The sequence below is a fragment of the Condylostylus longicornis genome, unplaced genomic scaffold (assembly GCF_029603195.1).
Source record: "Condylostylus longicornis isolate FDR11 unplaced genomic scaffold, ASM2960319v2 ptg000044l, whole genome shotgun sequence".
NCBI lineage: Eukaryota > Metazoa > Arthropoda > Insecta > Diptera > Dolichopodidae > Condylostylus > Condylostylus longicornis.
The window spans coordinates 6057626-6082607 of record NW_026578013.1 but is presented as its reverse complement, the minus strand read 5'-3'; the positions used below and the strand labels follow the sequence as shown (position 1 = coordinate 6082607).

Here is a 24982-nt window from a genome sequence, read left to right as displayed (position 1 = left end):
TTCATTTCTGAAGCAAATCGGAAATTTTATTCCCACTTTTATACAAAGTAAAAATTTTAATCAGGAATTTATTAAAGAGAAAACAACTAAAAATTTTGACCTCAATGTTATCAGTTTTATTCATATTGTTTTAATTATAATAATATGAACGTATTTATGAATTATATAAATATATAAATTTCTATGGAAATCTATGCATGTATGAATTAAGTATCATATCAAATTCTTTACATATATGTACAATACATAAATAGAATTTCAATTTTATTAAACCACAGTAGCTATAAGTTACAATAAACCTTAACACAATAATTTTAAAATTTGACTAATGTACGTGAATTCCTATAGATTAGTTTTTGTTGACAAAAAAGAGTCATCTTGTGAAAATGAAAATTATTTACAAAAAGTCAAACAAAGTAGCTTAAACCCATAAAATATAGAAACTAGCAACCTGTCCTATAATACTTATATTGTTGCAAAATTTCAGTTGAGGTACAGGTACAGTGGAGCTGTTAATGTCAAGTCTCTGATATTCATTCTGAATGAAGATAATTGCCACACTGTTTCGTGCAGACTTGCAGTTGACATTTAAACCCATAAAATCTCAAAGGTTTCTTCCGAACATATTACCGAATACATTTAGACTAGACGCGTATCGTACAACTATAGATACTCGATTTAAGTGCGAAATTTGGTAGTATTCATCATAAAGATCATAATGAATTCTTCTAAAGAAAACTTAGATTCTCAATAAATTATAAAAATTAATTGCAAATAAATAATAATTTGTGCGTCAAGGAACATAACTGAATCATAAAAATAACAAAATCATATTAATTGTTTTCAATGTTATTGGTTTCTAAAAACCGCATAATAAATTTTGCAAATTTAGAAACTTTATTCTACTTTCCACATAAAGTAAAATATTCTAAACTGGGGATAGTAAATTTTATATGGTAACAAAATTCCCTGTATTAAAAAAAATTTTAACTTTGAATTTAAAAAAAATAGAAGTTTTTTCTTGGTAAAAGAAATTGTTTAATAAAATTTTTATTTGTTCATTAATTTTTTTTGTATTTGTTATTTATCTTGAAAAAAAATTGACCTTTAATTAATTTAATCCCGCATTAACAAATAATGTTTGTTGTACTATACAAAGTGTTAGAAATTTTAAAAGTTAGTCAGTATATAATACAATTTAATTGTTATATTCAGTAAGAAACTTAAAATTGCATGCTTTTAGGGGCTCACTTCTTTTTTCCCAAATTACGTTAGGCGTTTCTTTAAATATTGTATTCAAAATACTAAAGAACCTACAAAGAAAATTCTTAACAATTTTTTTTTGAATTTCTTTCTTTTATTCATTCAATTGCAAAAAGACCAAAATTTTTCAATTAAAACCATTCAAATTATTTTTGGCCAGTCTTCTTTTACTTGTTTTTCCATTCTCATCCTACAAAAAAAATATAATTTTAAATCCTTGAATAATATTATCAGTTAAAATGACTAAAAGTGTTTAAGAGTTTCAATTAAACTTCCTTAATTTTTTTTTCTAATTTGAGTAAAAGCGGAAATTCTTTAAAAGCAAACTCTTAAAATAAAAAGTTTAGTTGTGTGTTCAAGAATAAATCTTCTTGAAAAACCCATTTAAAATATTTTGTTTTTGTTTTGATATCAGGAAAGGAAATTTTTTAAATTGTGTTGCCTTCCAGACAATGATAAAATTTTAAAAACCTTTTTTTTACATTTAACTTTCTTAATTAATTTTGAAAATTTTGATACCAAAACCATTACTTTTTATTTTTCATTTTTCTACTGAGTGTGTGTGTGCTGTATGGAAAAATCTATAAGTTAAAACATTTTTAATTTTAAAAAGCCAAAATATTGGTTTTTAAATGAAAAATTTCCCTTCGCAATTAACCCAAAATTATTTTCTTTTTCCATTTATTTTTAATGATTGATCAACTTTTGAACTTATTCGCAAAATAATATAGCCACGAAACATTTTTTAAATTTGAATCATTATCCAAATATTCTAATATTCGAGATAATAGGTTCGAAAGATTTATTGAGCTATGTTTCATGAAACAATGTTGTAAGGTCAGTCGCAATTGTGTCAGTTTTTATATTCTGAATATAATTTAAAGTTAAAATCGTCTTCAATTCTTAAAAGAAAGGATATTTCAAACCTAATAATTAAAATGAAAAAATGCAAAAGGAACACATCAATATATGATTATTTCAATACACTTACACATACATTTCGTACAATCATCTTAAAGGAATTAAATTTAAATTTAATAATTTTTATTTTCCTACAACTGAGGCTTGGGTAACCTTTCTATTAATTATAAGAACGTATTATAAGAGTACCTTTTAGAAAATACTTCAAAAATTTTTATGTATTTGTCAGGATTAAACAAAAAATGTTTAAGATTTTTCCTTGGTATTTTAAATTTAAATTTTTTGCTCAAATTTAAAAGCGCACTATAAACTTCCAAAGAAAGCCATTTAGAAAATTTTATTTTTTTTTCCCACCATTTTGAATGCAGACACCAGTAAACCTTCGAAATTTTAAAATTGCTATGTTTGAATTTGAAAAAAAGTAAAACAAGATTTTGAGTTCAAAATATCACAACTTCACTGTTAAATGTTATGTATTAAAATCTTAATGTAGAAAATAAGAAAGGAGGTTAATTGCTAATATGAGAATTAAAATGAGAATTTTTGCAAGTGAACTAGAAATTTGTTTGTATACGTATTTGATATTACATATAGGTAAACATATGGTGTAGTAAGTATAGTGAGCATTTTTAAATATTCCTAAAAGCAAACAAGTAAAAATGAGCACTTATTGTATTAGGTAAATAAGTATATAAAATATATAATCTTCAAAGTAATTACCATTTATCCCTTAATATTATTAGTTCTTTATATTTAAAGTTAGATTTTAATCAGTTTTAAGATTACTAGAAAAATTTGCGGTCAGATTTGTAATACAATACAATTTATTATACTATCTTAATTAACTATATTGTTAATTTTAAAAATTTCATTTGAAAAAATATAAAAATCAGGATAAATCAAATAGCAAAATACAAATACTTAGTGTTTATGTTTAAACTTTAACAGTATCAATTTCGTTAAAAATTGTGTTCCTTACTAAGTGCAGGATCCTAACAAAGGTAAATACTTTCATTATTTTTAAAATTTTCAACTGTTTCCTTTGAATGAAAAGGCAGCAGAGGAAAATGGAACAAAAAAATTTTTAGTTAATTTTGTTCGAAAATTCCCTCGCAGCGATATAATTAAAATATTATTCTCACGTGTATCTCAAGAGCACACTGAACGTATTTCGAATACTATAATGTATTTTTGCATATCGAAAAAGTCAATAGTGAACTAGTAAAATAAACTAATTTTTTTTTTTATTAAAGGATGTTAAGGGTGTCCTATTTGAAAAATAAAAATTATTTTGTTATTTTTTTTCTTTATTTGTATAATTACTTTTAATTAGATTTTGCCCTTATATCGTATTAAATTAATTGCAAATAAAGAAAAAACAGATTTGTGAAATTTAAATATTTTTTTCTGTTTTATTAAATTAACAAACTTAGGGCCTAATTTAAATCGTTTCAAAAGTAATGAACTGAAAATTGTTCCGTAATTTAAATAATCATTAATTAAGCAAATTTTAATTTTTAAATTTTTACTGTAAGTGAATGTAATGAAAAGAAAATGTAAAAAATTTTGTTTTACCGTATAACAAGAACGAGCAACTGTTAATGATTATAAGGATGTAGCCCTTAGTTAAATAATCGTGCATGTTATATTTAAAAAAAAACATTTGTATCTCCGATACAAATCTTCACTATCCCTACACGTTTTTCTGGTTTTGTTCTGAATTTTTCGAAGTTTATGTTTTTTTTCTTAATATTCGCAATTCGAATTTGTTTTTTCGTTGCAATTATTTATTCAAAATTATTTTTCCATTAAAATTCCATAATTTTCCTCAAAATATGTAGAACAATGTAGTCTTTAAATATTTTTGTTTTAATTTTGAAGCAATTTCTTAGCACTACTTGTCTACCAATATCTTTAATATTTTAATATTTATTTGTATATCTATAACGATAAATTTATATATATATATATATATATATATTAAATGGCGCCCACAAGCAATTTATTATTGTTTCTCATTTCAAATATGACAGACTTTTATCAATATACTTTAATCAAGAAGCCATTTACAAATATTATTAATTTCGATTCTATTCTGGTCTTTTTCAATTATATTTAACTTCTATATTTTGTGTTAAATACTTGGCACTTTCTAAATGAATATATATTTGAACAACAACAATAACTTAACTTTTTCCATTATCTTTTATATTACAATTTTACTTTTAATTAATAACCATCATCATTGTAATTATAATCATTATTATTATTATCATTATTACAAAAGAAAATCACATTTCATTTCACTTGATTTATTAACATTCCAAATATTTTATGTATGTACATAAATTTACTTATATTCATATATATATATATATAAGTATATTACCTATATTGTTAACCATACAACTATGATAATAGAAATAGTGAGGCTCGTTATAGTTATCTGTCGACACACAAAATGTTACGTGTATGTATAAATGTTTATTTAGCCATTGAAATAATGATTGCCTATCATCACGGCGGCTGTCATTATTGTATTTTTAATATTTTTTCTTTTAAATTTTTTTTTTTTTGTCGAATTCATTCTATCATAATATTTATTTTCAATCAAAATATCTCTTTAAAAAAAATTTTTTAATATGAGTAGCGAAGCGTGTAATGTTCTTATATAATCATACAAGCTTTTGTTTAATATGCTTATAATCATTATCATTATTGACATTATCCTCATAGCTATTTTCGAGATCCAATACAAGAATCTAAACTAATAAATTAATAGTTTGCTGAATTAATATATTGAGTGTACAAATATATATACAAAGAGAATTATATAATTTTGTTTACAATGTTCTTAACAATTCAGTGATGGTTCATTTAACAATCTAAAAAGGGGAAAAAGAAAACATTTCTTGCTCTCTTTAACCATAAAACATAAAATTATAAATTATAGATTTTAATGAGAATTTATTGTATACTCTGACATTTTTTTTCCTTTCAAGCTCTTTAGATGCTACGAAGAGAAAAGTAATATATGTATTTTTGACATTAGAATTAATATTACCATTTGAATCAATTTTAAAAAATGATTGTATAACACGTCAAGGTTTAATTTAATGTAAATAGAAAATTATTCTAGATTGCTGTTTAGATTTTTAATGTTTTAATTTTGACCTACATTGTACTACTTAAATCAAAATCTTCTTTAATGAAATTTTGAACAACTGAAATAATAGTGGCTCTCCCCTTGTTATTACTGCAAATAGTGAGAAGTTTTGTATTAAATACTTTTAATCTTATTTTTTGCTCTTCTTTTGTTCTAATTAAGGAAATAAAATTTCAAGTTAAAAATCCATTATCAACTTTTCATTTATAGTATATTGAGCTTATTATGTGCAGGAGAGAAACTTTATGATACTATAGTAAAAAATTTTTATTATAACAGACCTAAATTAAAAATCTATAAATAAAAATTTATTCTGTTAAAAGCATATTTCATACAATAATCTTGATATTATTCAATATTATCAATTGACATAACATATTATATATATAAATTCCTTTAAAAAGGGTGTCAGCCTAATAGTATATAATTAAGGAAGTGGCAGTAAAACATTCTAGAGTGAGGTTGGTATAATAACAAAGTTATTTGCAACTCATTTCTCATTATATATGAGAAATATTCTACGTTCATTTGCGCTATTGTAAGAATTAATTAAAGCTCCAAATACCTAAGAATAATAAAATAATGAAAAGCCCATTGTAGCAGATAAATAAAGTACAACAAAAAGAATGTTATAGAAATGTTAAAAAACACAACAATTAATGAAACACTAAAATCCGTTTCAGTTCGGTTAACCATCTAAGCAACACATCTAACCTTCTTATTGATTCTTAAGTTATTTATATTAAAAGAAACACCCTGTGAATATTTTCTATACGAAATGATCCTAGGATATAAAAAAAAAATAATTCTTTTTTTCTTTCTTTTAAATTATTAGGAAAAAAGAAATTATTACTTTTGCCAAATTTTGAAGATGAATTTGATTATCTATGAACCTAAAAACGATTTTTAGGACATTGAAAAATAGGGCAGGTTTTATATCTTTTTTTTTGTTTTGTTTTTTCTTTCCCTTGCCATATTAATTTCCTTAGGGAACATAGAGCTTTTTTTCCCAATAATTGAAGGTTCACTTTAGTTATACAATAAGTAAAATTTTAATATAGCTAGAGCTATGTATAATGTTTGAATGTAAAGCAAAAAAAAAAAAACTGAAAAAATTTTAATAGACATTTAAGGACTTATTATAAAGTTCTTGTATAAGAAAACACAAGGCAATAAATATATGTACTTATGTATGTTGTATATTTATCGATATCATGTCCTACATTTACTCGAAGAAGATTAAATGTATGAGATATTAAAAAGTTATTACGCTTATTTGCACTATATGGAATATTCCTATGGGATTTTTATAATCTACTTTTTTTTTAAGGGAAGAATATCTTCTAACGTACATTATAATTTAGATAAAGATAAAATTGACAGGACACAAAAAAAATTCTATTAATAAATAAAATTATTTCGACATTTTTGTTTAGAAAAATTTTAAGAATATTTTAAATGTATGCCTTTATGGATTGAGATGTGATTTTGTATAAAATTTAATAATTAATTTTAAAAATTTGTGAGTTAATAGTTAAGCCAATATTATTCAATTTGAAATTTCCAATTTTAGTTAAATATTTTAATTCAACATTAATGAACAGAAACCGTTCGCAAACTTTTATGGGTTGTGAGCAAATAATGTACTATGTCAGTATAAGTATGTGCCATTTGTCAAGAAATGACATTTTCAACTGAATTTTATTGATTGTTTTGTTTTGACAAAATAATAATAAATTTGTATTGAATTTTATGTATCTATATCTATTATCTATGATTGAGTTCGCAATCGAATATGTATTTTTCTTGCAAGCAAGATGAATTTCAAAATGCGACCCATTCAACTTCTCTCAGAAGTCCTGTTCGATTTCATATATTTCTGTATGAATCTTATTGAATTTCATATGTAGGACTGCTGTACAGAATTATATGAAATTTAATAGGATTTTTCGTAAAAATATTTTTCTCTGAAAATTAATAATTAGTTTAATTTACAGAATTAATAATTAGCTTAATTCGAATCATTCACTTTAACCAGCTAACTCCATAATTTATTCTAAGAACCAAAAATATTCTATAATCTATTGCTTTAAGAAATTATTCAAACCTTTGCCCCCAATTAATGATTACAATCCATAATTACTTTAATAATTTGTGCCAGCTAATTGCGTCAAACTGCTTACCGCACGCCAATCACATTAACCATAAAAATTTTTTCTTGTTTCAGTATTTTGTAATGTCCTGAATAACTCCATTAGTTTTTATACACATATTGTCAAATTTCTGCAAAGATTAGGCGAAATAATTAAAATTACATAATAAAATTCTATTTGAATGAAATTAAATCATAAAATTTAAATTATTTCATAAAAGTTTTAATTACTTATTTTTAATTTGACCTTAAAAATGAACTATATAGAATTTTATTATTTTTTCCCTAAAAAATCATAAAACTTTAAATTATTTTCACATTATGCTGCGAAATTAAAAATAAAATTTGTGAAAATTACCATTTTTATCAGATTCTCATTTGACCAAACAAAAATTTTATTATCTATACATACATTCATACATTTACTAGTTACTATAAAAATTTTTATTAAATATGGGATTTTCCATCTAATGAAATGAAAGAAATTGTGTTTACCTTAAAATATTTATAAAAATTGTACTTTAATATTTTTTATTGTTATTACAAATAGCGTATAAACTTCTATCTTTATTTTACTCAAAACACAACTTTACATGTCATTTGGATAATAAGATCATAACAATAACAATAATAAGATTTTCCCCCTCAAATTAGATCAATATGCAAGGCATTGAATACATAAGTATATGTATGGGATTTTTGGCATATTATATACAATCTTTAGTGAATGAAATTAGCTGGAAAATTGGATAAAATTTACTGTTATTTTTATTTTCTTTCATTTTTCACCCAACCCCCCCCCCCCCCCCCTTCCGAACTATAAATATTTTACTATATATACTTATTTATTTTGATGGATGAGTAAAACAAAAACAACAGCATAAAATATCAATAAAAGTGTCCCTAAATGTTTGTTAAACTTTTTTGTTTATTTTCTTTTTGAATTTTATAGTTGAATTGTGAATTTGATATAATCATTATTATTTTCTTTGGGTCATAAAATGCAAGGACTTTTCTTTACAGAGCTATTTGAGTATATTGAGTTTTTTTTTATATTGGTATATATACCTAAAATGTATATAAATTGATCTTATAGAAGTTAAAATGAAAAATGGATGGAAAATGCGTTGTTGGTCATCTTAATGATGTCATAAAAAAAAGAGAAATTGTGTTTAATAAATAAAGGGTTTATGTACGATGTATTTGGGTGAATGTGCATGAAAATTTATTGAAAGTTATAATAAAAGTTAGTTTTTATGTTTTGGAAATAATTTTTTCTCGTTTTATTTACCTGGGGGAATTTAAAAGGAATATCCTTTAAATTTTTTCAATTATTCAAATTTACAAAATTTTCCCAAATTCAATTTGAAAATTTGTTAATTGCGTTTTAATTTTTAAACATTTTTCAATTTGTGCATTTAATACTTTTTATGAATATTCTGGCGGAACATTTTCAAAAGAGATTCCGAACATTTCAAAAGAAAAAAAATCTGATTTTACGAGCTGTATTTCAGAAACTATGGCTTAAATCAAATTAATTGTGAGACCAAAAATAAAGAACAATTAATCACCTGTAAAACATGCTCCTAATGATAACTCTATGTTGCATGGCTCCGAAGTTATAAGCATTTATTTATATACAGGAAAAGTCCGTTACCTTTTTTACAATAGGCTTAAGCTCTAAAACGGATATATCTGTCCCCTGCCCATACAATTTTTTGCTGCAAATTGATCAAAGAATCATCTCCGAAATTATTTGTTACTTTATGCGAAACACCCTGTATACCATCTATTTAACATTTTGTGAAGTCAATAGAACATTACGTTTTTAAAGCACTTTTTTCTCATTTAAAGAAAGTTTTTCAAAAAAAAGTGCTTTTCGTTCGGACCTCATCCTGAATTTATAATATCAAATTTTCCGTAGTTTGAAGAAATCTATTTTTTTCATTCGGCGATTCCATCGTAGTTCAGAATGGGGGTATTAATATTAATTTTAATAGAGCGAGTTAAAGGCAGAAAACTGGTATAACTGGTTCGAGTCCAATCGCTCCTTTGATTACTTTCTCCAGTTGTATGAAGAAATTTCTATTAAAGTTAATATCATTAGTGTAACAGACACAATATATATAAAACTGCACGTTCCATTAGTAATTCAGTGTATAAGGATGTTAATTTTAAGTTAATTATGATTTTGTAAAATTTAATGAGTTTTTCACAAAAATTTTAACTTTTAATTTTATTTGCATTTAATTCATCTACAGCGGCAACAATTTTTTTCTATGAAGGTTACATTTCTTTTCTAGCACTCGTAGTCATTTAAAATTTACTTTCAATCATTTTTTTGAAATTACCCTATATAAACCATTTTAATTTTTGATTTGAAAAACTAGTATTGTGTGAAACCAAAATTATTGACTAATAAAATGTAAAAAATGTAAAAGATCATATAAATTTAGATGGTCTTATAGGAAAAAGTTTGTATTGATCAATAACTCAAAATGGAATATAATTACAATTTTCTGGTACTATAATTTTGATGCTTCAAGTTAATTGGATTTTCCTACTTTTAATAAAATGACATGCATGTCATGTAATGCCACGTATGTATAAGCGGGTTTAATTAATTTTATTAAAATTATTTAATTCTCTAATTTTTCTTGACATCCGCCTTTTTTTTTAAGTAATCAATAATTGGAACTTACATTGGTCTTTAACATATCATGACATAAGTCTAATATGACATATCAGATTTAAATTTTATATTAGAACACGCGAAATATATAACTATCGTGCACATTTCTTTTAAATTTTTGCAGTCGCAAGCACTTACTTAATTAATATTATGTAATTCTGAATTAACAATTTGAGATCGTGACTAGTTGAATAACGATTTTTATTTTCTAATTATAATCAAAAAAATATCTTCTAAAAACATGAGATTGAATAAGAATTAATTTAAAAAAATATTATTAAAACAAAACAAACTCTCTCTTTAATATAAGCATCACTTAAACCATATAATAATTGTGCACCTATATTTATACATATATACATAATTAAACTATTATATTTTTCCACCTCCATCTTGCTTCATAGTTTGAACGATTAAATAAGCATCGTTTCATTAATTTAATTCACCTTTAATGAATGGAGAGTATACATACAACAACAGATATATGTACAATAACTTTTAACATTCTAATATTATGATATGAGTAATGAACAGGAACCGGTGAAATAAAAAAATGACAAGTCATTTAAAATGACTAAAAAGCAACAACACTTAAAAGAAGTAGCAAAAAATGTTAAAATTTTTTGATTGATAGCAGTGACATCAACCCTTATTACATCATAAACAACAAACAGGTATCATGATTGCTATCTCTTAAAGTTAAAAGAAATAAAAAAACCTGCTGTACTTAGTTTTTTTTTTGTTAGTGTTTAAATTATAATTTCTTTAATTATAAGTGTGTTGAATTCAATTAAGATAAAAATTAAATGAAATGAAGGCGCGCAAAATTTTTAATTAAACCTTATATAAATGCTTTTAGATAAATTTATATTAAGCTTCATAAGTGTAAATTAAATAGAAGCTTAACCTTCAATAATAGGATTGACATTTATATAGTAAATATAAAATTAAACTTAAATTAACTTTGACTTTTTATTAATTTGACCAAATTGATTTAAGATTGTTGGTTTGTTATGGAAATTAATGAGATTTTAAACAATTTTTTGAATATATTCGTAATTTTAGTTTAAATAGATCTTACTAACTTGGATAATCAAAAAAAATTGTGAAACACTAATTTATCATTTGTCAAGAAGTGTCATTTGTCAATAATAACTAATAAGTGTTAAAAGTATCGCAAAAGACAAAAAGGTATTAAAAAAGTTAAAGAATTGTGAACAAGGCGGTTGTATGAACTATATTAAAAGACAACTCCGTGAATTCGAAAATTTATTCGAAAATTTCTTACTTTCATTTTAAATGTAATCGAATACCCACCAAACTGAATCACCTTATAAATTAAGAAAATTTTTCTTTCAATGTTGGTGGTAGCTTCCAGACGCAAAATAATAAAATAAAAAAATTCTTCATTTTTCAATTTCTACATTTAAGACTGACATTTTTTTTCCTCTTTTCTTTATTTATTTGTTTAATTTTTAAAATAAAACACAAATTTTATTATTTATTTGAAATAGCACGCAATGTATAATTTATATTCGAAAAGCGTTTAAACGCACATCATATACGCTGTACTCATGTTTTTAATGCTATGTGCCTAAGTAAGTGAAGGATTAAAAATTTTATGCAATAAGCTTAATAACAGTGAATACTAATTGAAATTAGATTAACATCTTTGAAAAACAAAACGATATTTTGTGTATGACACAAGAACATTACTTTACTTTGACTTAAAAATGACCTTCAACTATAAACATACATGTGTACATACAAATATGTACTTGATTTATTAAATATTCAGATAAATTGAATTGTAAAATAAATCATCTTTTAAATTCTTCTTATAATATTGTCATATTTAAAATACCCACCTACGCTTGTATTTTTAGCAAAGCAAATAAAAATTGTGATATTCTTATATAGAAATGAATTATAAGTAGTTATATGTACTTTGAATTGTAAGATGAATAAATTATTATACAAGATTTATAAGTTAAATGTTATGAAATTTAATAATAATTAGAAAATAATAAGTATAGTAAAGAAAACGAACGAAATACAATTAAATCTTTTGCCCATTGAATGCATAGAGAAATTTCAATAATACCATGACATCAAAATTGCAACAATGTTGTTTTGCTGCACAACCCAGCAGTTAGAACACGTAAACTGAACTACAGTACCTTATTGTTATTTTAAAGTCAAAAATATTTAATGTTATATAAGGCACTTTCAATTTTTAAATAATAAGGTATACGAGAGTATAAAACGAAGTACGCTGAATATTTAATCATATGCAAATTATTGAAATTCTCGAAACATCTGGAGAAATTTGATTTTTTAATTCCAAAATATTTGGGCGTTTTATATAATTTTGTACAAATTTTTAACGAACAACAATTGATAAATTTATTTCACCAAATAATTCTATGTTAACATTTTTCTTATATAATAAAATTCTTTAGATTTTTTACATAAATTCCAAATTCCTTAAATCAAAAATATCTTTAAATAAATTATATTAAAAAGTTCCTCAATCTCTTCATATTGAAATAACATAGTATTTTCATTCTTATTTCAGCAATTTATCTTACTTTGGTTTTTTAGTATTTTGTTTTTTCTAAACAAGAATGTTTAAGTTATATGTATATATACAGGATGATTCAGTAATTATTGACATAGCATACATCACCATTTAGGGCATCAAAAATGAGTAAAATTTTTGTTCAGAACTATATGTTCTGAAATCTCGACGCTATTCGAGATACAGGGATTTTAAAAAATTTCCCGAAGTTTCTACTTGCCCTTCTGCTTGCTTATAATTTTCCTTTCGAAAAAGATAAAAGCTTCAAATAAACAGTTTTTGAAAGGCGTAGTACAGAGCTTGAAAGCAACATATTACTTGATTTTGTATTTTATTTACTTTCGGAATACCAAGCATTCGAACTTTTGGAACCGAAAATCTATTTTTTTCCTTCTTTAATTTTTTTATTTTTTTTTTCAACCCGATAATTTCGTGTGAAATTTTTTGAAACTTCAAAAATTTTTTGTACAGAATTTGGCTTACTTTCTCAAGCTTCAATTTAAGTCACTAAATGTTAAAAAATCTAGTATGGTATAGGAAATAGAGGAAAAAAATCCATTTTTAATTGAAGATTCTAAAAACCTTAATAAAATGTGTAAGCTCAAAAAATCATCACCCTGTATATATACATAACCTTCTAATATGCTTGTGTATAGGAGGTCTAAAAAGTTGAATTTTTCGGATTGACCCATAAAAGTAAAAAAAGATAAATAACAAAAACAAATAATTTTATATTTTTTTTATACAAATATATTTATAATGTATTATTTATTTTTTAAGGACATATACGAGTACAAAAAGTTAAAATATCCTTAGGGTGAATTTGATTTTTTTTCATATTTTGTGTTCTGCAGGTACACGACCGTGTAACAATGTTTGTTTTTCTGCTCTTCATATCATTTTTAAAAGAGAAAATTTTAATTTTTTAATGATATAAGCAAAAAAGAAAATTTACAAAGGAAAGAAAAGGGAAATTCCTTTGGTCAGAAAATTTCTTATTTATCTTTAAAAGAAGAAGAAAATTTACTTTAAGATTACATTCCTTTGGGAACATGGAAAAAAGAGAAAGTAAAAAGGAGTACAAACATAAAACTTTCATTACTTTTGTTTTCAAATTTGAAAATTTGAAATTCGGTGGAAGGGGAATTTTAAGAATTTTTCTTTTAAAAAAAAATTAAGAATTTTGATGAATCATTTAAAATTTTTTATTAAAGATTTTAAGTTAAAATAAAGTTTTCATAAAAAGTTTTAATAATCAAGTGAAGGAAAAAAAAAAACGAAATCAAATTTTATTTCGCTAAGAAAAAATAAAAGGCATGCAAATTTATTCCTTTCATCTGACATTCTCTCTCTCATTCTTTCATTTACTCTGCTTTGGCAGTTTGGTCTCTTATGAATTCAAAAGTAGAATTAAATACGTAAAGATCCTTGAGTGTAAGCAAATTCGAAAAATTTAAAGTTCTTGAAAACTGAGAAAATAAAAGATGAGATTTTGTAATTTATTCGATTCATTGTCTACTAAAAAATAATTTACTTGTTGTTATGAGTTTTATTGCAATTATATTGAACTTTTTCCTATTTAAATTTAATATAAAAGTTTGATTTTTACGATATTTGACAATTATTATGCGGTGGTTTATGAGCGTACTAGTTTTTTTTTTTATTTTAATCAAACGCGTAATGGAGAACGCCGATTGTTGTCGGTTACAGGTTCAATTTATTGATATTATTGTTACGATATTGCTGAAAATACGTAGCCAAAAACAAATTTAATAAATTTTCTTTACTTTCTTTAATATTTTTTATTGAAAAGAAATTATTCACTGCGCCACATTTTTATGAAATAAATTTAATTTTTTTAACCAATCAACCAGTTTGTCAATCATCGCCAAGTAATTAAAGTTACGACATATTATTCGTTTTATAAATTGAAAAACTTACACGAATTTTTTTTTTTTTAAAAACTCCTGATTTGAAAAATCAAAAAAAAATTTTTTTTTTGTATTTTCAGGTCGTTGAAATAAAATAAGGAACAACAAACATCAAAGACACACGACAAAAAGAAATCAATAATTAAAAAACAAAAAGCAAACCATCACACATGCATATGCATATTTTACATTAACAAAAATAAGCAAAATGTTATAGCATGTTTTTCATCCCTTGTTTTTTCTCTTTTTTAACTTCTCTTTTTACCTCCTCCATACTGACATTTTTCGCCATATTCGTTAGTTCTATCAATTTACATTTTTTTTTTCATATTTTATTGATAAACCGGTGAACACTGATGTATTATTGTTACTGACATCATTTTCCTATATTTACGTTCTCTTATAAATAACACTCAAAGAAAAGAAATCGTTTTTTGTTATGTATAAGAGTGGAAAACGTGAAGAGAATAATAAACGTGAATGCCTACTAAATAAAGAGTAGAATTCAAATGGGCCAAGATATAAAAATTATAGAATTATATGACACCTTTGAGAAATACTGCAATACAACAAGTGCTCACAAAATTTTACTAACATTTGTGTTAGTTGCAAATTAGCGCAATAATCGCAGCTTAGTTACAGGCTTTATGAATCTTTATTTGCATTTTAGTGGCTATTTCACATATAAAATTATTCACATTTTAATATTAATCTTGTTCTTGCTGATTAACACAAAATATTTTTTGAGTGTAGAGAGTGTTTCTATATTCTTGTACCGTTCTTCTTTTGTATTGCAATATTTCGCCGTTATACATATGTCATGTTTTATGTTTTTCTTTTCTTTTTACTTGTATTGTATAGTGGCTCTATTTTTTGAACGAAGTATTGCTATCGTTTTTCTTTGTCTTTTGTTGTTTTTTTTTTTTAACACAATGCTAATAAATAAATTTGCATAACCGTATATAGTATAAATTTTATACAAACATCAGTTCGTTCGACATATTTTTAGCAAGAGTTGAACTTAACTCTTCTCTTTCTTTTTTTTTTTGCCTTTGTATTGCAATTCGGTTTTTCTCTCTTTTTTTTATTGACGACAAGTTAACATTTACTAATAATTATTATTGAATCAAACAAAAAAGAAAAACCTTGACTTGTGAAATATTAAAAATAAGGATTACACGGAAAGAAAAACACGAAACATTAAATGTATTGCATATTATTTTTATTTTTTTTAGCATAAGGTTACCAGGTGGGCTAAAAGTGAAGCTATAATTATTTTGCGGACACGTCGTGAATTTTTTTTTTTATGACATTCTTAATGTTTAGTCAATTTTATAGTCATGTGAATTGCTATAGCACCTTCAATTACATGATCTCATCTTATTAGAAAAAATTACTGATTCTTGAAAATTTTAACATAATAATAGATTACTTACGAATTACCAAAACCGAATGAATAATATTTACAATCTTATAATATAATAGAAATAAAACTTTTAAATAAAAAAATCCGTACATCTTAGTCATAGGGAATTGGTAATTCTTTTTAAAATTACGGTATTATCGAACTGACAATATGCCATTATGTCTGACATTAAAATATAAAAAGAAAAAACGATTTTGAATTCATTTGGGAAAAATTGTTTCGAATAAAATAAAAGTGTTTTGCCGTGCTCTAGAAATTGATAGACACAAAAAAAAGGAAAACGAATTGCTTAAACAGTAAATAACGGAATACACGATTCAGTTATGTAAAAATTTCGGAACAGAAAGAAAAAGATAAAGAATTTTTGCTAGCTATTGTTATTTACTTGTTCAAAAAAGTGAAAATTAATTTAAAAATCATAAATTATGAAAATTTTTCAAATTTTTATTGTAAAATTGGTTCTAGTAAAATTATTGTAAGTGTTATAATTTTGAAAGTCTCTATAAGAAATTGTAAAAATCGTAGTTAATCGGAAAAAAATTAAAAAAAAGGAGCTTATCCCTGCAAAAATAAAAAAAAAAATAAAAAAAAAATCGAAATATATTTTATGAAAAATTTCATATTTTAAGGCGGTTCGGATAACATTTTTCTTTTTTAAAAAATGATAACATTTTTTTTTAAATATATTGATTAATATAATTAGTTTTTCATTCACCTGTTTATCACTGCACATATACATTTACCACGTAACACTTGTGCATTTTAGTTGCAAATTTTATTGTTTTTAAAAAAAAAACAGTGGTTTTTTTTTAAAAAATAAAGAAGCAAAACTCTTTTAAAGTCCTTCGAATGTCAATAAGAACGTATTATTGTCTTCTTTTGTATATTAGAAAGCGATTATACACAAAATTTTCTCGTCGTCTCCCTTAAAACACCTCAAAATGGCATAAATGTATTTTTGCAACTAAACTACATTTAACAACTAAAGTACTACCACGGTCTCAATGAAGGCCAAATTGTTTGAAATAATTATCGAGTTGAATTTAATTAATTTATTGCTAAACTGCAAGACAAAATTTTTTAGATTAACAAATACAAAATTAGACTAAAAATCAATTGAAGTTTACAGCAGATGAAACAAAAACAAGTTTAATGTAGTTTAAAGCAGAGTTCTTTCTGTTCAATGTAATGTTAAAATTAATTCAAATTATTTTCTAAAATCCACAAAGATTAATTAATGTGTAACTTAATGTAATTATTCAATAATATAATCTAACAATATTATACCCAATATCATGCCTCCTCACTGAATAATTTCATCATGACGAAATTTTTACATACTCGTAATTCCAATATTATTATTGCCAAACACATAAATTTTTACTCGATTTCTAACAATGAGAAAAAATGAAAAGTGTTGAAGATTTGAATTATTTTTATCAATAATAACCTCAAATATCTTTTCCATATTTTAAGAATTTCGTCCTTATACCAAATATTAAATTTAAATATCTATTATTCTTTTACCACAAATTGTGACAGAATTATTACAATATAAAGAAAATTCTAATTGTTCATTAAGTTCTTTCGAAAATGATATTTTGACACGTTCAAGAATTTATTTTCTACATTTGAATAGAAAATTGTAGATAATATGTACTTAATATATATATACATGTCTACAAATAAAAGTATAAACACATATATATCAAAATTTCAAGGTGAATCAATTCTAATGCTTGCATATACATACATATATGTACATAAGTATGTAGGTATTTATTTATATAAAAAATCTGATGTGATCAGCACAAAACCGACCGCAATGTGTATGCTCTAGTTTAGCGAAATTGTGGCAAAAGATTATGAAAATGTGTTTTAAACACTTTCAAACTTACTATCTTACGCTAGTAAGATTTTAGTTAACATACCTACAAAAACTTAGTTTTGGGTCTTAGTAGAGGTACACTTTATTCCGTCTGAATTCCCTAAAAATTTCGTCAATTAAGTCAAGTAAAAAACAAAATTCCAACTAATAAGCTTTAAAACATTTTGTTAATTAGTTCTGTAGATCTGTTAAAAATATCAAATAAGTCCCTAGTGAAAATTCAGTTTCCGGGTATAGATATTTCCAAAAACACCCGCAAGGGTGAAACGGTTTTATCAAACTCATGTATAAAGTTTCATCAAAATCGGTTGATGAAACAGAAAACTGACAAATAGATTGGCAGAAAAACTGACCTAAAGATAGACCGGCAGATAGATAGAGAAACGTATTTCCGCCGAATACTATATGTGAAATTTTGTGCCATTACATTACCTCCCTAATCCTTGTATGCAATGTGATCGGTTAAAATCCATGTAAGTATACGATTATAGAATAGAAAACCGAAGTAAACACATACCTATAAAAAAACATGCATTCAATTTAAAAAAAATGTCCTTATAATTTTATGGCATATTTTATCGATTTTATACGAATACAATAATATTCTATATGAACATACGTGTTATTATCCGATTTCTTCTTTTATAAATTCTAAGTACACGTATTTGATTTTATATTTTAATGTTATCATTATTTTGTAAATACGTTGTGAACAATAAAAATAGGATATTAATGAAGTTTACTTGCATTCCTATAATTGGGAATCGATTTGTTATTGTTTTTTTCCATATTTATTCAATTTAAAGGATAATACGTGGGATAATACTGGTGCGTTTCATTTAGTTGTATACATATATAACACATACTTGAAACTACTTCCGAGTATCTGCGATTAGTTTACAAATGGAATGCTAGTTTTTATGGAAATAATGTTAAATGGGAGTAAATATTAATCTTTAAATTTAAAATATTAAACATCTCACATTTATTTACCATATAAGAATATAAAATATTCTAAATTTTGAGCATAGATCTAAAACAGTATTATTCGCTTAGGCCTAACATAGGCCCAGTTCCCTTAAAATAATGAAATTAGCTATGATTATCCATATATTTATGTTTATTCAATTCAAACATGATATTTTAGAAATATTCCACAATAAATACAAATGTGTACTCACGTATTAATTTTATTACATTTACCATATGTACAATTCCAATCCAATTTAAATTTTATCCTCAAAATTTATAAATACAAATATTTGTATATTTTGTTATTTAAATTAATGTGTGTGTATAATAAATTCTATAATATGATTTTCACTCATAAAAATATTTGATTTTATAGAATAGTCACGTTTTCCATTTGGTTGCATACATAACAACTGTATATGTATGTATGTGCGTTCGTTAGGAACATACTATAGAACAAAATTTATTTAAATCTAGTTTCTGCCATTTTCATTTTCTCTTAGTTTTTATTGTCCTTGGTTTTTGTTGTTATATAAAAACATATTAAATATTCAATAAAATTAAGGAGATATAGAATAAAAATAAGTTAACTATCATATTATAATCATATGTGTAGAAAATGCGAAAGAGTAAGTTATTATTAAGAATCTGACAATCGCATTACGTAAATGATCCTATAAGTATGCAAATAACATTATTTGGAAAGAAAATTGCCCATGGGTAATTTTTGCGTATTGCATGAAAAAAACATTCTTTAATACTTCCTTGGTAAACTTAATTACCACGTTTTCAAAATTGGTTATTTTCAATATCAAGCTTTATTTTGGAAGTTTTGAAAAAATTTTCAAAAATTTTATAATTTTAAGAATTAGTTTCTTCTAAGTTAAAAAAACGCAGAAACTTAATACGTTTTTCGCACAATTTTTTCGATATATAAATGTACTTACAAAAAATATAGTAATTGTGAGCGAATTTTATTTGCGTAACTACATTGGTCTCATCTACTGCTTTGCTAAGTGAAATGTAGGTTGAATTCATGCTTGCAGTTCTGTCAAGGATGTGCAATAGCAGCACGTTTTTGCAGTTTTTGTAGACCTGCAAAAGATTCTATTGCAGTGCAGTTTTAATTTATAACGTTGATCTCTCGCAGTCAGAACTAGAAACGCGTAGACTTGAAGCTGAATACAAGAAAATTAAAAAATAAATATATAATTTTCGCGCCATTTTTTTAATAAAAATATATTTAAAATAATTTTTTAAATTTAATTATCATTTTATATTAATAATAATATTTTCTTTACAGGTAAGTTCTTCATTTATTTGACTGTTATGTATGCAATCTAAAAACGAAATCTGGTAAGAATATAAATTTATTTAGTTTACTTAATACTCAGTAATATACGAGTACAGTTGAATATTCAAGTACAAGTAACATTTTCTAATTTTAAATGTTATCGAATGCTCTTAATTTGCTGTCATATTTTAATTTTCTGTTAAATTAGAAAATTAAATTTTTATTATACATATACGATACAGATATTTTGTTTCTATGTACATATACGAGTATAAAGCAATTTTAAAATTCATGATTTGCATGATATCGTGCAACTAATGGATGGGAATGTACACACATACATATAACCTACATTCTTAATACAAATATAAATATAATTTCTATGTGTAACAGTAGTCAATTCAAACCATATGATATATGTATACATACATATACAATTTTTTTTTCAACTGTGAAATAATGAGAGCGCGCCCAAAAATTTACCAAAATCAGAAAATGGAAAATCGAAGCATATCATAAAAAAAAACCCCCAATTAATCTCTGACATCTCAAAGTGAACTAAAAAAATTAATTTTTAAATTTAAGGTGCGTCACAAACTTTAAAAAGCATTTTTTATAAATTACTTTACACACATAAAACTTCCCTTTTCCTATAATTTACCACTCTCTGTTTGCTACCCGCTACCTATTCCACCTTCTATCTTAATGAAACAATAAACCAAAATTTAACGATAAATTTAATTTCATTTAAAGAACAACAACAATAAAAAAATAAAGCATTTTGATTCACTAATCAGAGCATTTAAAAAAATGATTTTAAATGAAGATTTTTTTTTTAACAAATCATTTTTTAATCATTTTCTATGACTTTGCATAAATAGAAAAACCATAGAGGAATATTCAATTAAGCACAAGTACGTATATTTCAGCCATGTTTGTATGTGCGTATGTTAATTTAATATGAAACTCATTATTTTTATCTGTACTTATGTGTGTAATTTAATACATTTTTGTACATTTATCGGTATATTATATATGTATCATGTATCGTGATTTGTAATTTTAGTCATATACGATATTAAAACAAAATTTAAAGTTCGCCTTATAAACGCGTTTTATTAAAGAACAGAAAAAAAAAAAGAAAATTATTCGTACAATTTGTTAAAAATAACGCGTGGCATTATTACTTATTTCTCTTTTTATTTTTAATAATTTTTTTTTATTAAAATCTGGCAAGACCATTAAAAATGAGTAATAAAAGTAGAGTACATTCATAGGCATTGTAAGCAAAAAAGAAAAATGAAAACAAAAACATACTGTAAATTTAGCTCTCAATTATTACAAAGAAAACGATAAATGAAAAAATAAAGAAAAAATAATAAAAATTATGTAAAATTAATAAGCGGCTAGTCAGAACTTGTTCTATTCAGAAATACACACAAGTATTCATTATAAGGCAATATCTTATTTTATTTAAGCATAATTATTGCTTACATCATAAAAGATTAAAAAAAACGCTCTTTGTTATTTTTTCTGTGATTTTAAAAGCTTTACGTGCATATATACATAAGTATACTTACATACGGCGATATCTTCTATATGAAAAATACGGGGCTTTTTACGATTTTTACATTTTTTTTGAAAGATAAAGATTTTTTTACATTTTATTTTAAAAATATAGAGTTGTTTACATTTTTTTGAAAGATACAGAGTTTTTTACATTTTATTTTAAAAATACACAGTTTCTTACGTTTTATTTGAAAAATAACAAAGTTTTTTACGTTTTATTTGAAATATACAGAGTTTTTTACGTTTTATTTGGAAAATACAGAGTTTTTTACGTTTTATTTGAAATATACAGATTTTTTTACGTTTTATTTAAAAAATATGGAGTTTTTTACGTTTTTTTTGAAAATTACAGTTTTTTACGTTTTATTTGAAATATACAAAGTTTTTTACGTTCTATTTGAAAAATGCAGAGTTTTTACACTTTATTTGAAATATAAATAGTTTTTTACGTTTTATTTGAAATATACGAAGTTTTTACGTTTTATTTGGAAAATACGGAGTTTTTTACACTTTATTTGAAATACACATAGTTTCTTACGTTTTATTTAAAATATACAGAGTTTTTTACATTTTATTTGGAAAATACAGAGTTTTTTACGTTTTATTTGGAAAATACAGAGTTTTTTTACGTTTTATTTGAAAAATACAGAGTTTTTACATTTTATTTGAAATATACATAGTTTTTCACGTTTTATTTAAAAAATACATAGTTTTTTACGTTTTATTTGAAATATACAGAGTTTTTTACGTTTTATTTGAAAAATACAGAGTTTTTACATTTTATTTGAAATACACATAGTTTTTTTACGTTCGTTTTATTTGAAATATACAGAGTTTTTTTTAGTTTTACTTGGAAAATACAGAGTTATCTACATTTTGCTTAGAGAATACGGAGTTGTTTACATTTTGTTAGAAAAATACGAAGATTTTTACGTTTTATTTGAAAATTACATAGTTTTATACGTTTTATTGGAAAATACAGAGTTTTTTACGTTTTATTTGAAAATCACAGAGTTTTTTAGGTTTTATTTGAAAATTACAGAGCTTTTTACTTTTTGTTTGAAAAATATCAAGTTGCTTACATTTTATTTGAAATATACAGAGCTTTTTACGTTTTATTGGAAAATACAGAGTTTTCTACACTTTTTTTGAAAAACACGGAGTTGTTTACATTTCATTTTAAAAATACGAAGATTTTTATATTTTATTTGAAAAATTTGTTTTTTACTTGTTTTAGAGAAAATATAGAGTTTTTTACGTTTTGTGGGGAATATATAGGACTATTTATGTTTCTTACGTTTTATTTGACTAAAGTACGGCATATTTTATGAAAAAAACGCAGAGCTGCGAATGTTTTCTTCAAAATATTCGCCGAATAAGTCTAAAATAACAAGAACATTGAAATAGAATTAGGTCTTATAGTTTCCCGACTTCCTTTATTAAAAATTAACAATAATTAATTTATAGCTTTAGAACTGGTTTAGAAGTACTCAACAAAGAATTAAATAATTGTTGATCGGTTTCTGTTTCACTAGATTTGAAAAAACAAAAAAACAATTCCACATTGATTTTATGATCTTATCGTAAATAAATTTTTATTCTGATTTTCTTTTATAATTTGTAATATACATACACACGTACATACATAACGTAATATGTATAAAGTGTTAACATTTTAAAATTAAAATGTGTTCTTTTTTCAATTATGTTTCTGTTACAATAAAAGTGAACACAAAATTACTAAAGTCATGGTAAAAATATTTCGACATTTTAACGTCGTACCCACTTTAACAATTGCAATACTATGGCAAACTTTTGTTTGCTGAAAAATAAGAATGTAAAATTATAAAATTATTCATATGAAATTTTATAATTTTAATCACTAACTTAGTCACATTTAAAATTTATTACAAATTTTCTTTTGTTACTACTTTAAGAACACTGCGATATGCAATTACATGTTACGTACTACACGTATAATAAGATAAAATTTTGATCATCACTGTTGAATCATAAACACTGTATACTTATATGCACAATATGTATGTGTTGATTTTTGTCACAATAATGTCAATTTAATTTCAGAAAATTGAAGGCTATTGTGCTCTTATTTTACATACATAGCTTATAATTTTCTAAATTTTATTTTTACTCTCTAAATGTCTTGACATTATTGCTTTTTATGCATATTATACTTTATTTTAATTCTTCCATTTGATTTAAAGTTTAAAATTACATAAAAGCATAAGAAACTGGAAACATTATATAAAAAAAAGAAATAAAAAATAGCATAGTGTAAAAATGACTAAAATAAAAAAAGTTCAAATAATTAAAAGGAATGAGATCATTTTTTCTTCTAGTTAGATTGTACTTGTACGTATGTGTGTATTAATATGATGGTCGGGAACTGGCAGTGAAATAGTATTTAGTTATAGTTTTATGTTTGTTGAATGTAGTTCTGTACACAACATACAATATAATTTATTTATTTAAACGTCATATAAGTAAAATGCTGGCAACATTTTTAATTTATTTATTAAAATCATGGGAAATTATAAATTCGTATTAGAATAAAACATGTACTACGATATTAATTAAAATTTTAAATTGAAATTTAAGTCCTATAACTTAAATGAAGGGTTCTTTAAAAATTCTTCGTTCAAATTAGTTGTTAAGGTTAGAACTCCAAAGCTATATAAGCTCCGCGTAGAATTTTAATGTGGAGATTCCTAAATTAATGTCGGACTTTTGAATTCGACCCTTAATACAGAACCGATCATACCGAATGATTTTCGGTAAGGAATACTACTATTGTAATTTAATATACCCATGTAGCAATTTTCGTTTGTAGTTAATCTCATATTACTTATGTAGCATCATTCTTTTAATAAATTTTATACATTTCTTCAGTAATCTGTTGATCATTTGATTTTGAGGCACTTTAGTTTTTTTAATTAAAAATCATCTAAATCGTAATTAAAATTACAATTTATTATTTAAACAATAAAAAATTTGACTTTTATTTACAAAGCTTAAAATATACATAAGACGAAACAAAGTATCAAGTTTAAAAACTAACAAATATTTCCGATAGAAAATATATTACATGTAATTAAAATGAAATTCA

The 24982-nt window shown here is 23.9% G+C and overlaps 1 protein-coding gene across 1 annotated transcript in view; it reads left to right on the top strand.

Annotated features, from left to right (window-relative positions):
• The first annotated feature begins 16542 nt into the window (after positions 1-16542).
• LOC129610442 (MOB kinase activator-like 2) overlaps positions 16543-24982 on the top strand; it is a 62905-nt gene continuing 54465 nt past the window's right edge. The window contains exon 1 of the mRNA XM_055523035.1: positions 16543-16607. Coding sequence (XP_055379010.1) covers positions 16558-16607 — 50 coding nt within the window. The 5' untranslated portion in view covers positions 16543-16557. The remainder of the gene's footprint in view (positions 16608-24982) is intronic.